The sequence below is a fragment of the Elephas maximus genome, chromosome 24 (assembly GCF_024166365.1).
Source record: "Elephas maximus indicus isolate mEleMax1 chromosome 24, mEleMax1 primary haplotype, whole genome shotgun sequence".
In the NCBI taxonomy this organism is placed as follows: Eukaryota; Metazoa; Chordata; class Mammalia; order Proboscidea; family Elephantidae; genus Elephas; species Elephas maximus.
Window position 1 is genome coordinate 66,673,228 of NC_064842.1, and position 17,261 is coordinate 66,690,488.

Here is a 17,261-nt window from a genome sequence, read left to right on the forward strand (position 1 = left end):
TCAAATCGCCGAAGCAGAGAATGAGCCCCGCTGGAAACAAATGAAACCAGTGCTCCAGTACAGCTGTCTACCACAGTCCGCGAATTTTCCCAGTCTAGAAACAAGGAGAGTGGCTCATAGCAAAGTAAGTGACCTTCCCCAAATCTCACACGTATTTGTGAACAAAATATGGACAGGTCTTTAGAGTTCTGACTCCTAGTCTTCGTGTTATTTAAGCAACTCGTAACTCGTATGTCTATATCCAGTGTGCCCTGACCCAGGGCCGGCTTAAGTGAATGAACTTTGCATGTCATGACCTCCAGTTCAGCAGCAGCCAGAGACACAGACCTGTCCATCCACCCAATGCAGTAAGAAACGCTAACAAAGAAAATAGATTAGGAAAGGAAAATGTTTCCTTAAAAATAGAAAGTCATATGAATTTAAAAAGTAATAGGAAAACACAGCTTACCTGAAACTAATAGGAAAGTGAATACATTATTTAAAAAAAAAAAAAATCTACAGACACAGACTACTTTACACCTATGTTTTAGTGGCCTTTAAGGCCTTTATATTGTTTTAAAAAAAAATCAGAGACTACACATTAAAAGATGAACTATAGCAATACATTTTGTGAGTTTAATATGTTTAATATTCATGCATGCAAAGACAGTACAATGTAATATTAAATCAACAATGAACATAGATTCAAACAACTTATATACCAATAACAAGTTGATCCAAATAACATTGAAATTGTTTAAAATGGTAGCCTATTAATGAAACGCAGAACATTAATATTAAATTATTAATATCATATAAGTATCCCAAATATATGTAATGTAAAATACAAAACTACAGTCCAAAATAACAAAAATGTCAAATATATAAAATCAACTGGAGAAGATATTCACAATGCATATAAATAACAAGTTATAAAGATATATAAATTATATATATAATTAAATACATAAATTACAAAATACATGGGAAATTCTTTAAATTATTAAGAAAAAGCCAAACAATCTAGAAACCATGAATAAGAGATATTCACAGAGAATTTGCAGAAGAAATCCAAGAGGTCGATGAATAGATTAAAAGAGTTTCTGCCATGTAACTTAAATGACATGCAATTTAAATTTATTTTCACACTTATTTGATTGCTGTTAATTATCGCATCTAACAGTAAAATATGTGGAGGAATTATCACACAAATTGACAGTTGACTGGAGTGTAAAAGGTGGAGATGCAATTATCTTAAACCCAAAATATTCTAGTAAAATATTTACTTGAGAAAATATCGCCACATGCACAAGGATATGGGTTATACCAACAAAAGACTGGAAAGAAGCTAAGTATTCTTAAATAAACATTGCATATATATACATGTATATTTATATATATAAATTGCATATATATGATGTAATAAAATTTGGCAGTAGTTAACAATATATTAAACTGAATATATATATGTTTCACTCAAAATATATATATTTGAGGGAACAAAGCATAAAAGAATATGTTCACTATTATAGCATATTTATATCAATTTTGAAAAATGGAACGTCTACATATTTTAATGATATGAAAGTCATTGTTGGTATATACTAAGAATCAAAAAATTTTAATATGTATTAAAGGTCTGAAGATCATAGACCATTCACAAAATTTGCAAAGTTTTCCAAATAAGTTACAGAAAAACTAAAAAAGGATTTACACCACAGATTATGAAGTCCAAACATAATACTGTTGGTAATCCTGAATTCACAGCTCTCTTTGACAATTTGAATTTGTGAGCAAAAGACACCACCTACCTAAGTATAATAGGTGAATCCATTTACATGTGCATCCATTCCTACCACCAAAAATACTTAGACGTAAAAGAAATGGAAGTTATAGATTCTAGTGAAAAGAGAAGCTATTCTGAAAGTGAATGAGTACCTGTGTATTTTACCTGTGGGAGATGTTGGACCTCAGGTTCATTATATGAGAATATCATTTGGATAAGTCATAATTAATGGATTAGTTTTTGTCTTCTACTTTTAAAAGCATAAGATTATTGATGTCCAAATTTACATGAAAATTGCATACAATACGAATTATGTTCATTTATGAAATTATTAACTTTTTTTGAATGGATAAAACCAAAACACCTGTGCTGTCAAGTCAATTCTGACCCTATAGGACAGAGTAGACCTGCCCCATTGAGTTTCCAAGGAGTGGGTGGTGAGTTTGAACTGCCAACCTTTTGGTTAGCTGCGGAAAGCTTAACCACTGTGCCACCAGGGCTCCCTTAGAATGGATATATAAATTAAAACCAGCAGCATTGTTTAAGAACATAATACATAAAAGTTTAAATGTTGAGGGGGTTCTAAACTTAACGAGATGTAGGCACCATGATCCAGAATGCAAGTCATGATAATATAAATGATGTGGTGATGGCTACAGTAGTATCTGTGGTGGCTGAAAGCCTAGTGTGTTTAGAGCACAGGCTGCATGTAAGTGTGGAATAGAGAATTTTTGCTTTTGTTTTTTCCCCATCAAACTTAGTTTTATTGGTTGTAATTTTTTTGAAACTTTTGAAATTTTAATTTGTCTTGATATTGAAGAAAATCATGTGAGAATACATTAAGCAAATATCTAAAACACATGCAAAAGTAATAACTATAGGCATATCTCCTCAATACCTACTAAAGTGCATAAACCTGAATTTCCTTCAATATAGAAATACCAAAAGTGTAAAGAACTCGGATTGCATAAGTAACATTTCGTAACGCCATGAGTAAATTATGTGTGGCATACTGACAAATTATTAAAAAACAATAGAGGTATAATTTGTACCACTGTATATGTATGTTATCTAATTTTGTGTGAATAAAAAATAATGTATAGTAACAGCAGAGATGGATAGTAGTATGCTATGGCAAAAATCTTGTTTGTAAGTGGAAGATTAAAGTAGTAATTAGTCCTCCAAGTCTGAGATTTCCCAAGTCATTTGATCAAGTTTTCATAAAGATATGTACAAGCTTCCTTTTAAACAAATCTCATTTCTGCATCATTCTTACATCTTTCAGGCACCAGTAGAGCCATGGTCAATGCAAACGGCACCACAGGAATCAACTTCATTCTTCTAGGGCTCTTTAACCACACACAGATCCACCTATTCCTGTTTGCCATGGTGCTTATGATCTTCATCACCTCACTGATGGGCAACACCCTTATGATCATTCTCATTCATGTGCACCCTCAACTCCATATGCCCATGTACTTCCTGCTTAGCCAGCTTTCTTTCATGGACATGCCGCTGGTCTCCACCATCGTTCCCAAAATGGCAGCCAACTACCTGATAGACACTAGGTCTATCTCTCCCACTGGCTATGGAGTCCAGATCTTCCTTCTTCTCACTCTGGGAGGGAGTGAATTCTTCCTCTTAACGGCCATGTCCTATGACCACTATGTGGCCATATGTCACCCACTGCGCTACCCCATTCTCATGAGTCAGAAGCTCTGTTTACTCATGACATCAGGTTCCTGGCTCCTGGGAGGGATCGATGGGCTGATGCAGGCTGGTGCCACCTTGAGCTTCCCTTACTGTCACTCACGGGAAATCAATCACTTTTTTTGTGAAGCACCATCACTGGTAGCCTTGCCTGTGGTGACACCACAATTTTTGAGTTTTTCATGTATGTCTGCTGCATTCTGATGCTCTTGATCCCTTTGTCTCTAATTTTGGCCTCATACAGCCTTATCCTGGCTGCAGTGCTCCGCATGCAGTCAGCTGGAGCGCAGAAAAAAGCCTTTAAGACCTGCTCCTCTCACCTGGTGGTTGTGGGACTCTTCTACGGCACCATCATGTTCATCTACATGAGGCCCAAATCTAACGGTTCAGAGGACCATGATAAGGTGGTCTCAGCTTCACACCTGTCTTGAACCCCCTTATATACAGTGTGAGAAACAAAGAAGTCAAGGGGGCCTTGAGGAGGTGGCTGGAAAAACATTTTATGTGATATCAATGCTGAGCATAATTTGCCAAAATGGCAGCAACCAAACTGGTTACAGGTTACGTTTCTAAAATACTGTTTTGTTATTTTGTTCATCCCATTTAAATTCTTCTTTTGTGTTGTATCAAGTTATTTTGCTCTTACTTTGCCAATCTGGCTGCATTGTTCCTATATGATTATTTTTATATATGGTAAATTAATTAAAAATTATATTTGTCCTCCTGTCATAACTTGCAGTGGTGTTTTTACTCTGAAATTAGGGCTCTGACAATAAGTATGATTGATTGAGTTTATAAATAGCATATGATACGTGTATAATTTGTATTTTTGATAAATAATGGAAATCATTAATTTTGATGGGGATAATACCTTTTGAAAACAAAACGTAGATCCTAAATCACATAATAAAGATAAAATAAATTCACATGAAATAAGGACCCAATGTGACCATCAAACATAAAATACGTAAGAAGATATCAAGAAATATTTGCAAAATGTTGCTGTGGGAAGATTTGTTAAAGAAACTTCCAGACAGAATATAAAAATGCTAATGGGCTTTTCATGACCTATGTTAAAACGTAAGAGCAGAGAGATGAGCTGAAGAAAAAAATATCTTGTGTACAAAGGAGTCAGTACACAGTGGATTCAAAAATAAAACTTTCAGCAAAGAAGTCTCAAATTAAGAAAGGGCCTCAGGCCAAAGATCCAACACAAGTTGTGACTCTAAAATCGTTTATTAAGGCTTCAGGACGATTTAAGACACAGTGCCTTAAATAAACATCCAAAGAGACAAAAGACCTTCTATAAATCTTGAGAGTCTTGTAGATTCTCTTTAGTTAAAAATAAATAGGACTACTAAAATGTTTTAGGGCACTGTAGTGCAGCAGAGTCGTAGGAAGCCCAAGGTTGGTAGTTGTGGGTTTTGTCTAATGGAGTAAATTCCAGTAAGATTCATGGAAAACTCACAATGTTTGTAATCATGTTTTTCTGACAGAAATATCACTAGTTTGGTCTAAGGAGTAAGCTGATTGAGGTGACTACTCAGTTTTCTCATGGTAGAGCAAGGGTGACTCAGAAAGCAGAGGCAAAAATCATGTAGAATAATTCCCAGAGAATCACACTGAATCTTAATTAAGGAGCTGGCAACAATTTCTACCAGAATTGCAGAATTGCAAGTGACTGTATGCTGCCCCATTCCCTATTTTAAGAAGTGTCTGAAGAGTAATTGTGTTAGTGCAATTATAGAATCCCCATGCTGTGACAAAGAGAGAAACCAAGACTTCTAGTGCACATCCCCAGCTGAGAGCCCAGCCAAATTCAAAGCCATTTTTTTCAGTCCTTAGTGGCACATCATGCAAGTGTATCTTTCAGCTCCCAGTTGAGCCACTTCCACTGATGTTGCATGGAGTAGAGATGAGCTGTCCCTGATGAAACCTGCTGAAATTGCAAATTCATATGCAAAATAAATAATTGTTATTTTAAACTGCTGTGCTTTGTGGATACACACACACACACACATACACACATATACACACACTGGAATAGTGCTTAGGTGAATATATGTGTTACCTAAAACCCATAATAAAGATATCAACTACATTTGAATAAAAGGGGTTATAATTCTCTTTCCCTACTTCGTATAATCTGGAACCATTGTTCTGAATATAATATTATTATCTGTTTAAAATTATTTTATATTACAGAGAAGTCTTACCACTTTGGCTTTGATTAAAGTTTTAAGATGTTCTAGAAGTGAAAAATCAAAAACAATGTGGTTGAGGAAAAACCACTTAGATTTTTCTGTGAGAAGGCCGGGGTTGCCGTCTGGGATCAGTCAACTAAGAACAGGTACCTTGGGTAAGTTAGCTTCTCTGATATACAGCTATTCTGTCTGTAAAAACAGCATTCCTAAAATTAAAAATATATATATAATCAAGATTAAATGTTAGCTTCTCTGATATACAGCTATTCTGTCTGTAAAAACAGCATTCCTAAAATTAAAAATATATATATAATCAAGATTAAATTTAAGTTAGTAATGTGAAAATAACATGACAGAGACTTCAGTGCCTGGAAACATGGCAGATGAGGTATCATAACCAACACACAGAGCTAGTTGAACAGATAGATAGACAGACTTGGAAACAGATTACAGGCATGTGGATCTAAGTTTTTCTTTCATGCATTAAAGAACTGCATATATATACCACAGACACACACATACACAAATAAAAACAGTAATTAGAAAAATAAGGCAGAAGGAAGTAGCTTCTTTACCAGAATATTAGTCAAAGGAAATAAAAAAACAATGCTGTATCAACTTTCATGGCTCTGTGTTTCATGGACAACAGGAGATAAACTACAAGGCCCCTAAAGGTGAGGATTCAGAAGAACTCTGAATAAACCAGGGAATGTAAGGGACAACACAATTCTGTCTGAGTTAGCTAGAAATTAACCTCCCAGCTCCTCAAGTAGGTCCAGGAAATCTGCAGAAAATTCTTTCTCAGTGAATGGCACCAAGTAGAGTGGCTGAGAACTCAGTCAAGAACTTGTAGGTCACATAAAAGCCCATAATTGTCTGCTGGAGAGAGAGGTCCCATGGAGCAGCATTGCGGCACTAGACATGGGAGTGAAGAAGTATTCTTGGACATCCAGCCCAATAGGCTTTCAGATGACTCCAGCCAGTATCTGCTTGCAACTTCAAAATAGACATTCCAGCAGAGAACCAACCCACTCAACCCAGAATCCTGGGGAGATAATAACTTATTGTTTTAAACTGCCAAGTTTCGTAGTGGTTTGTTAGACAGCAATAGCTGTGAAGATATGAGTTAAAATATATAATACCTTTTATTGTTTGAGTAGATGAAGTTGTAATAAAATTAGTTTTTGATTAATTAAGTGTATGGTACATTGTCCTAGATTATCACTAAACATAAAGAAGTGAAGTGCATATTGTCTTAAATGATACAAAGAAATTGTGAAATGCAAAAAATAATCAATCCAAAGAAGACAAGAATGAGATGAAGGGGGGACACGGAGAAGATAAGTAACTAAAAATCACTACATTGAATATCATTAAGTTTTTTTTTAATTTAAAATAAAAACACTAATTAGCTGAAAAACATAAGTTTTCCAGCAAACATAAATAGACTAAATGTTCCAAGCAAAGAATCTAGACTGGAGAAAACCTTTTAGTATTTTAAATTGTTGTTGTTAGGTTCCTTCATGTCGGTTCCTACTCAGAGCGACCCTATGTGCATCATGATGAAACACTGCCCCATTTCACCCCAACCTATCATTTCTCTGTTTGAGCCCATTATTGCGGCCACTGTGTTAATCCATCATTTTTGCTGACCCTCTACTTCACCAAGCATGATGTCCTTCTCCAGGGACTGGTTCCTCCTTATAATATGTCCAAATTACATGGGACGAAATATTGCCATCCTCGCTTCTAAGGAGCATTCTTGCTGTACTTCTTCTAAGACAAATTTGATCATTCTTTTGACAGTCCATTTTATATTCAATATTTTCCACCAGCACCGTGATTCTAAGGCATCGATTCTTCTTTGGTCTTCCTTACTCATTGTCCATCTTTCACATGCATAAGAGGCAACTGAAAATACAATAGCTTGGGTGAGGTGCACCTTAGTCCTCAAAGCGACATTTTAGCTTTTTAACACTTTAAAGAGGGCTTTTGCAGCCAATTTGCCAAATTCAACACATCCTTTGATTTTTTGACTGCTGCTTCCATTGGAGTTAATTGTAGATCAAAGTAAAATTAAATCCTTGACAACGTCAGTATTTTCTCAGTTTATCATGAGGTTGGTTACTGGTCCAGTTGTGAGGATTTTTGTTTTCTTTATCTTGAGGTGTAATTCATACTGAAGGCTGTAGTCTTTGGTCTTCATCAGCAAGTGCTTCAAGTCCTCTTCACTTTCAACAGGCAAGGCTGTGTGTTCTGCATATTGCAGGTTGTTAATGAGTTTTTCTCTAATGCTGATGCTGCCTTCTTCATATAGTCCATCTCAGATCATTTGCTCAGCATACAGATTGAATAAGTGTAGTGAAAGGATACAGTCCTGACGCACATCTTTTCTGATTTCAAACTAAGCAGTGTCCCATTGTTGTGTTCCAATTACTGCCTCTTGGTCTATGTAGAGAATCCGCATGAGCAAAATTAACTGTCCTGGAATTCCCACTCTTTGCAATGTTATCCAAAATTTCTTATGATCCACTCAGTCAAGTGCCTTTGAATAGTCAATAATTAACACATAAAAATCTTTCTGTTCCACAGTCAGCCCCTGGCCTTGTTCTGACTGATGATATTGAGCTTTTCCTTTGTCTCTTTCCGTAGATGTAGTCGTTTTGGTTACTGTGTATTCCATCTGGCGAGGTCCATGTGCATAGTCGCCGTTTATGTTGGTGAAAAAAGGTATTTTTAATGAAGAAGTCATTGGTCTCACAAAACTCTATCATTCAATCTCCGGCATTGTTTCTATCACCAAGGCCATATTTTCCAACTACCAATTGTTCTTCTTCGTTTCCAACTTTCACATTCCAATCACCAGTAATTACCAATGCATCCTGATTGTACGTTCACTCAATTTCAGACTACAGAAGCTAAAAAAAATCTTCAATTTCTTCAACTTTGTTCTTAGTGGTTACTGCCTAAATTTGAATGATAGTCGTATTAACTGGTCTTCCTTATAGGCCTATGGATATTATCCTATCACTGACAGCACTGTACTTCAGGATAGACCTTGAAATGTTCTTTTTGACGATAAATGTAACACCATTCCTCTTCAAGTTGTCATTTCTGGCATAGTAGGCTATGTGTTATCCAATTAAAAATGGCCAATATCAGTCCATTTCAGCTCACTAATGCCTAGGATATCGATGCTTATGTGTTCCATTTCGTTTTTGAAGATTTCCGTTTTTCCTAGATTCATACTTCGTATATTTCAGGTTCCAAGCATTAGTGGTATTTTCAATTGCCTCATATGCATGTGAAAGATGGACAGTGAATAAGGAAGACTGAAGAAGAATTGATGTCTTTGAATTGTGGTGTTGGCAAAGAATATTTAATATACCAAAAGAACAAACAAATCTGTCTTGGAAGTAGTACAGCCAGAATGCTCCTTAGAAGCCAGGATAGTGATACTGCATCTTACATACTTTGGCCGTGTTGTCAGAAGAGATCAGTCCCTGGAGAAGGACATCATGCCTGGTAAAGTACAGGGTCAGCTTAAAAGAGGAAGACCCTCAATGAGATGGACTGACACAGTGTCTGCAACAATGGGCTCAAGCATAACAACGAGTGTAAGTATGGCACGGGGCCGGACAGTGTTTCTTTCTGTGGTACATAGGATGGCTATGAGTTGGAAGCGACTCCACTGCACCTAATAACAACAACAATAAACATCTTTCTGGTATTCTCAGCTTTTAGCCAAGATCCACTGGACATCAGCAATTATATCCCTCCTTCCATGTCATTTTCTTTATTTTTTTTCTTTTAAATCAGGATTTTTTTATTTTAATATTTATTTAACCACAACTTATTTAAAAAAGAAAAGAAAAGAAAGGGAACATATATCTGTGTACCCAAAGCCTAGTACACACAGCACATATTTCTTGTAGATCAGAGTCATTATACATGGTTGTCTGCCCAATGGATCAGAATCAAGTCATACAGAAATACAGCTGTATATGGCTTCAGTATGTCATATCTTCTTTGACAAGACAAGTGATGGAACTTACCGTCGTGCCAGCTGGGTAGTGCTCACATAGTTCATCTGAAGAGTTGGTGTTTCTTACTCTTTGGTCGGCCATCCTAATGATCCAGATCTTTCTTCATTATAATACCCTGATTCCATTATCCTTTGAAATCCTTCCATTGGCTATATACTTACATATTCAAATTTATCTCTCTGGGTTTATAGTTTCAGTCTTCCTCAATACATTTAATCAATTAATATACAAAAACAGAACCACCGTGGCCAGAAGTAGAACTGAAGTTAATGTAACAGTGGTTAAGAATTTCAACCTAGGTTTACATTCCTACCCATTACTATCCACAGGACTCTGGATGTGATAATAGCACCTACTTCATGGGGTTAATACGGGCATGGAATGAACAATGTATGAAAAGTACTTGGTACTGTTCCTGACAGTGCACAATAAACGTTGTAATTATAATTAACAATGCACAGACAGGTCTTTGTTATTATGTGATAGCAATGATGGAGATAGTAGTAATTCCCAAATGCTATCAGGTGGATATTTTGATTTTTCTCTCTTTTTTTTTAATTATGCTTTAGATGAAGATTTACAGAGCAAATTAATATCTCATTAAGCAATAAATACACATATTGTTTTGTGACATTGGTTGCCAACCCTACAGCATGTCAACATTCTACCCTTGTCAACCTTGGGTTCCCCATTATCAGCTTTCCTGTTCCCTCCAGCCTTCTCATCCTTGCCCCTGGGTTGGTGTGCCCATTTAGTCTTGATTTGTTTTATGGGTCTGTCTAACCTTTGGCTGAAGGGTGAACCTCAGGAGTGACTTCAGTACTGATTTAAAAGGACGCTTAGGGGCCATACTCTTGAGGTTTCTCCAGTCTCTGTCAGACCAGTAAGTATGGTCTTTTTTTGTAAGTTATAGTTTTGTTCTGCGTTTTTCTCCAGTTCTGTCCTGGACCCTCTATTGTGATCCTTGTCAGAGCAGTCGGTGTTGGTAGCTGGGCACCATCTAGTTGTGCTGGACTCAGTCTGGTGGAGGCTGTGGTAGTTGCGGCCCATTAGTTTCCACATCCTTTTCTGAATCAGTTTGAATTTCCGGAAGTTTCCTGTTGATGTACTGCTGCAGCCATTTTTTATCTTCAGCAAAATTTTACTTGAGTGAAATTTTAAGGAGGCATATTTAAATATAAAGACAAAGAATATATGAAATTTAAAAGGTCAAAAAGATACGTAAGACAAATATTAATTAAAAGGAAAGATGGTTTAGCTATAAAATATTAAACAAAGCAGATTTTAAAGAAAAAAAACTCTACATATGAAGATGCTCACACACACCATATAAGACAGGATCTATTTTTTGGATTATTACCTTGGAGTCCTGGTGGTGCAGTGGTTAAAAGCTGACTCTTACCAAAAGGTTGGCAGTTCAAATCCACCAGCTGCTCCTTGAAAACCCTACAAGGCAGTTCTGCTTTGCCCTATAGGGTTGCTATGAGTTGTAATTGACTCAACATGATTGGTTTTTATTTTTTCATACTAGCCAGCATGTTTTGTAATGCTCCTTGGTTTTCAGATACTTTCACTGACTTTATTTGACTCTATACCAAGGAGAACTACATTTCCCAAGATCCTTTGCCAGCATATTTCTTGTAGGAAATCACAATGTAAGACTGTCAGAAGATTAGAAAGGCTATAGGACAGAAGTCAGCAAATTTCTCCTTCTCTCTTTCCCCACTTCAACTATAGTTCCTGGAAGTAACCATGGCTCGCCATGATTTCGCTTCCAATGAGATAGCCACACTCTCCATGGTTTCAAATATTGTCTGCTGGTCCTCACCTTGGTTCTGGGTTCTGCATGAGGGCCCCACCCATGGGGTCCTGGAAGCCATCTTGTCCTGATGTTTGACGTTTTCCTGGGTGTTGGGAGCAACATACTGATGGGAGTCTCTAGGTTGATTCAGCTTCCCTTGTTTGGTTCCTTGATTCCTTCATCCCCTATTGAAGTACTTATCTGAATTTCGTTCTCTCTTTTGAAATAGCTAGTGATCTTTCTCCTGATAACTGGTTTTTAGATGAGGAAATTAGGCTTAGAAAACTTAAATAAGTTTTTGAAAGAGACAACCTACTGGAGACATTTTCTTATGATGATGAATAGAGAAAAGTGAAAATATAATATCACTGAAACTCTAGGCTTGGAAGTGGTATACAGACACTTTCAGCCACATGCTGTTGAGCAGACTTTATCACATAACTAGGTTAATGCGTGATGGAGTGAAGAAGTGTGCTCCTCATGTGATCAGCAGAAGGCAGTAATTATTTGTCAAATGGTAGTCTCTTTATCACAGACTCCAATCACCATGGGCAGAAAGTTAGTTGAAAAAACTCTTTAGCAACCATAAGAGTACATTCCACAATTATCATGGTAGATAGGAAACCCTGGTGGTGTGGTGGTTAAGTGCTACGGCTGCTAACCAAAAGCTTGGCAGTTCGAGTCGACCAGGCGCTCCTTGGAAACTTTATGGGGCAGTTCTACTCTGTCCTATAGGGTGACTATGAGTCAGAATCAACTCAATGGCAGTGGGTTTTTTGTTGGGTTTTTCGTCACGGCAGATAAGGTAATATGAATCTTTTAAAAAGCATATCTCAGAGAGAAGACCCGGGGCAATGATATAAAAAATAAATGAGAAAACTACTCCAAGGAGGCAGAAAAGTGGCCTTATCAGTGACTATTCCTCATCTGAAATATAGTAGGCCTTTAAATGTCTGCCTAATGGAATTTCAGAACTTCTGGGGGCCCATGATTCCTGTGGATATCTCATTCTTTCCTAATACCAGTGTTTATTTCTGTTATCCTGTCCCTGTCCAACCAAGACATGCTGGATATTTGGATAACTGGGAAATTTAGATAATTCACAGGTCATCAGATAAAAGATGGACCTTATTGGTGACTGCTTATCACCAAGAGATCCTGGGCTTTGAGCTTATTCCATGACTGAATGGGACATTTGGTTGTCTCCTTTGGAGAGGAGTTGGGACCCAGAAGGGTGAACTACTTGATTAGGAATGTGGGTTAGTCATCTGATCTTCATCCTTCCTGGCTCAAGTTTCGATTGCACTTCCCTTTTCTTTGAAGTTAGGTGTGGACTGTGAAACATCAATGCAAGTGACAAGTGTAACCCATGGCAAGAATTAAGAGCCAGTGAGTGAAATTCCATGTTCTTTACATCTCGGAAACTCTATGGGGCAGTTCTACTCTGTCCTATAGGGTCGCTATGAGTCGGAATCGACTCGACGGCACTGGGTTTTGGGTTTTACATCTTCCATAAATTGCTGTTGCTTCACAATGAGGGAAGCACCATCAGCCTGTGTCCCTGAGGGAGGACAAATCCCAAGATAACATGCAGCGTGATCCAGAAATCCACTATTGTGGTTTTATGACAGAGATTTTTTTTAAATCACTGGTGTTATACTACAGCATAAACTAGAATATTATAACTAATTGCCCACATTCTAGACAAAAATTCATGTTTGTGATTCCACTCATCTAAAATTAATAAAATCTTGTCATTCCAGTGAGAAATTTGGGAATGTAGCTAAGTACACAGAGGGTAAAATTTCAATGTTGAAGGGGAATAAGATTTGTGTAAGTGGTAAAGACCAATGTTAAAACAATTTGGTAGTTTTTTAAATTTTTTCTAACAAAATAAGACATAAACTCTGAAGTAACCCAATCTTCAAAAATACTGATATAGGATAGATGGAAATTACACAGGAGAATACAAAATAAATTCTTTTGTTCTTCTCATGTTTTATAGAATTAATTAGGAGTCCCAAAGAGAAGGATATAATCCCAGAAATTATACTTTTCATTAAGATTTCTGCCATTTTATTTTCATATCAAAAATATTTGAAAGATAAAAATAAATATATCCTTCCAGCTTTCAAAAATAGTCACTGAGTGTATCACAATAAACTGTTCTCTTAATTTGTTTTATTTCTGTCAGTATGCAATAAAATTGCCAAGGAAAACAATAAGGCATCAGCCAATATACTGGATTATGCAATGCTGGGTATATTCCTCAGCCTCCCTCAGAGGATGCACATGATCCCTTTCCTCACGAAAGGTGCTCTCACTTGTAAATCACTTTCACAGAAAAACAAATATTTCTAATGCTAAGAAAACGTGGCTATAGGCATCAGATAGAGCATCAAAAATCAGAAAAAAGTATTTACTTTTTATTAGATGAAATAAATTTCTAAATGTTCACCATCACTACTCATTTTTCTTTTGGTATCTGGAGACCATAAACATCACTATTCGTGGCACCATGACCTGCACAGTGACTAATAAATGATAAGTGTTTGATAACCTAACTGTTGATCTAAATAATATGTAAATTGGTGGCTATATTTTCTTTTTTTATGTAGCATCAAGTAAGTTCCCTAAAGCCCGTTGCCATCGAGTGGGTTCTGACTCCTACCAACCCTACACGACAGAGTAGAGCTGCTCCATAGGGTTTCCAAGGAGTACGTGGTGGATTTGAACTGCTAACCTTTTGGTTTGTAGCTGTAGCTCTTAACCGCTATGTTACCAGGGTTTCCAAAGTGAATCCAGGGTCTTATATCAAAACTTGCTACTACATTCTGTAAATTGTATTTACAGGCTTGGAGTGGATAAGAAAAGAAATTATAAACAAGAAATTATAAAATGGACTCATTGAGAAAAAATGTATATATATATAGCCCAATCAAATGAATTATTTGCAAGGGAAAAAGAATTAATATTTTGTTATAAAAGCTATGATTGGCAATAAATTTACTTTAAGTGAAATAATAATAGCAAGATATAAAATTGTTCTAATTTGAAATTTTTAAGCTTAGTTTAAAAATCATAAACAGAGTGAGGGTAATGGGGAAGTTATGGTATACCCAAGTTTTTCAGAAGTAAATATTTAGCAAATGTGTATGGATAACAATTCTTTTTTTTAATATTAAGTATTCTTTTTATTGTGCTTTAAGTGAAAGTTTACAGTTTGAGTAAGTTTCTCATACAAAAAACTTATACAAACATGGTTAATGTGATCCTAGTTGCTCTCCCTACAATGTGACAGCACTCTCCTTCTTTCTCCCCTGTGTATTTCCTGTGTCCATTCATCCAGTTCCTGTCCCCCTCTGCCTTCTCATCTCGCCTCCAGACAGGCTCTACCCACACAGTCACAATGTGTCTACTTGAGCTAAGAAGCACAATCCTCACCAGTTTCATTTTATGTCTTATAGTCCACTCTAATCTTTGTCTGCAGAAGTGGCTTCAGAATGGTTTTAGTTTTGGGCTAACAGAGAGTCCAAGGGCCATGACCTCTGGAGCCCTTCCAGTGTTCAGTCAGACCCTTTAGCCCGGTCTTTTTACTAGAATTTGAGGTCTGCATTCCACTTTTCTCCTGCTCCATCAGAGATTCTCTGTCGTGTTCCCTTTCAGTGCAGTCATTGGTGGTAACCGGGCACCATCTAGTTATTTCCTTGAGTCTTTGGTGTTCTTCATTCTCCTTTGCTCCAGGCGGATTGAGATCAATTGATGCATCTTATATGGCCACTTGCTAACTTTCAAGACCCCAGACACCACTCATCAAAGTGGGATGTGGAATACTTTCTTAACACAATTTGTTATGTCAGTTGACCTAGATGTCCCCTGAACCACGGTCCCCAGACCCCCACCCTTGCTACTCTGTCCCTCAAAGTGTTTCGTTGTATTCAGGAAACTGCTTAGCTTTTGGATTAGTCCAGTTGTGCTGACTTCCCCTGTATTGTGTGTTGTCCTTCCCTTCACCTAAAATAATTCTTGTCTACTCCGTAATTAGTGAATATCCCTCTTCCTCCATCCCCATTCTCGTAAGCATCAAAGAACGTTTTCTTCTGTGTTTAAACCTTTTCCTGAGTTCTTATAATAGTGGTCTCATGGAATATTTGTCCTGCGACTGACTAATTTCAATCAGCATAATGCCTTCCAGATTCCTACATGTTATGAGATGTTTCATGGATTCATTGTTTTTCTCTATTGTTGCATCGTATTCCATGTGTGAATATACCATAATTTGTTTATCCATTTATCCATTGGTGGGCACCTTGATTGTTTCCATCTCTTTGCTATTGCACCGGTGCTGCAGTGAACATGGGTGTGCATATATCTATTCTTGTAGGGCTCTTATTTCTCTACACTATATTCCAAGGAGTGGGATTGCTGGATCGTATGGTACTCCTATCTTTTTAAGGAAACGCCAAATCGATTTCCTAAGTGGTTGTACCATTTTACATTCCCACCAGCAGTGTATAAGTGTTCCAGTCTCTCCACAACCTCTCCAACATTTGTTATTTTGTGTTTTTTAGATTAGAGCCAGCTTCGTTGTGGTAAGATGGTATCTGATTGTAGTTTTGATTTCATTTCTCTAAAGGCTATTGATCATGAGCATTTCCTAACGTAGCTGTTAGCCGCCTGAACGTCTTATTTGGTGAAGTTTCTGTTCATACCCTTTGCCCATTTTTTAATTGGTTTATTTGTCTTTTTGTTGTTGAAGTTTGGCAGTATCTTGTAGATTTCAAAGATTTAGACACTGATCGGATTTGTTGTAGCCAAATTTTTTTTCCCAGTCTATAGGTAGTCTTTTTACTCTTTTGGTGAGGCCTTTGGATGAGGATAAGTGTTTCATTTTTAGAAGCTCCCAGTTATCGACTTTACCTTCCAGTGTTTGTGCATTGTTGGCAATGTTTTGTATTCTGTTTATGCTATGTTTGAGGGCTACTAGAGTTCTTCTTATTTTTTCTTCCATGATCTTTATCATTTTAGATTTTATGTTTAGGTCTTTGATCCATTTTGAGTTAGTTTTTCTGCATGGTGTGAGAGGTATGGGTCTTGTTTCATTTTTTTGCAGATGGATATCCAGTTATTCCAGCACCATTTGTTAAAGAGACTGTCTTTTCTCCATTTAATGGACTTTGGGCCTTTGTTAAATACAAGCTGCTCATACATGGATGAATTTATGTCTGAATTCTCAATTCTGTTCCATTGGTCTATGTATCTGCTGTTGTGCCAGTACCAGGCTGTTTTGACTACCCTGGTGTTATGACGTGTACTAAAATCAGGTAGTGTGAGGCCTCCCACTTTGTTCTAATTTTTCAGTACTGTTTTACTTATCTAGGGCCTATTCCCTTTCCATATGAACTTGGTGATTTGTTTCTCCATCTCATTAAAAAATGCCATTGGAGTTTGGATCAGGCTTGCATTTATCTATAGATTGCTTGGAGTAGAATAAACATTTTCACAATCTTGAGTCTTCCCATTGAAGAACAAGGTATGTTTTTTCACTTATGTAGGTCTCTTTCGGTTTCTTGCAGCAGTGTCTCATAGTTTTCTTTGAATAGGTCTTTTATGTCTCTGGTTAGATTTGTTCCTAAGTATTTAATCTTCTTGGGGCTATTGTAAATGGTATTCATTTCATGATTTCCTCTTCGACTTTTTCTTTGCTCATATAGAGGAATCCAACTGGTTTTTGT

At 36.8% G+C, this 17,261-nt stretch overlaps 1 protein-coding gene across 1 annotated transcript; it reads left to right on the forward strand.

Moving 5' to 3' along the window:
- The first annotated feature begins 3,064 nt into the window (after positions 1 to 3,064).
- LOC126066880 (olfactory receptor 2M3-like) lies at positions 3,065 to 3,906 on the forward strand. The gene is made up of 2 exons (XM_049868295.1): positions 3,065 to 3,545; positions 3,737 to 3,906. Exons 1-2 carry the CDS (start codon positions 3,065 to 3,067, stop codon positions 3,904 to 3,906), a joined length of 651 nt encoding a protein of 216 aa, XP_049724252.1.
- The last annotated feature ends 13,355 nt before the right edge of the window (positions 3,907 to 17,261 follow it).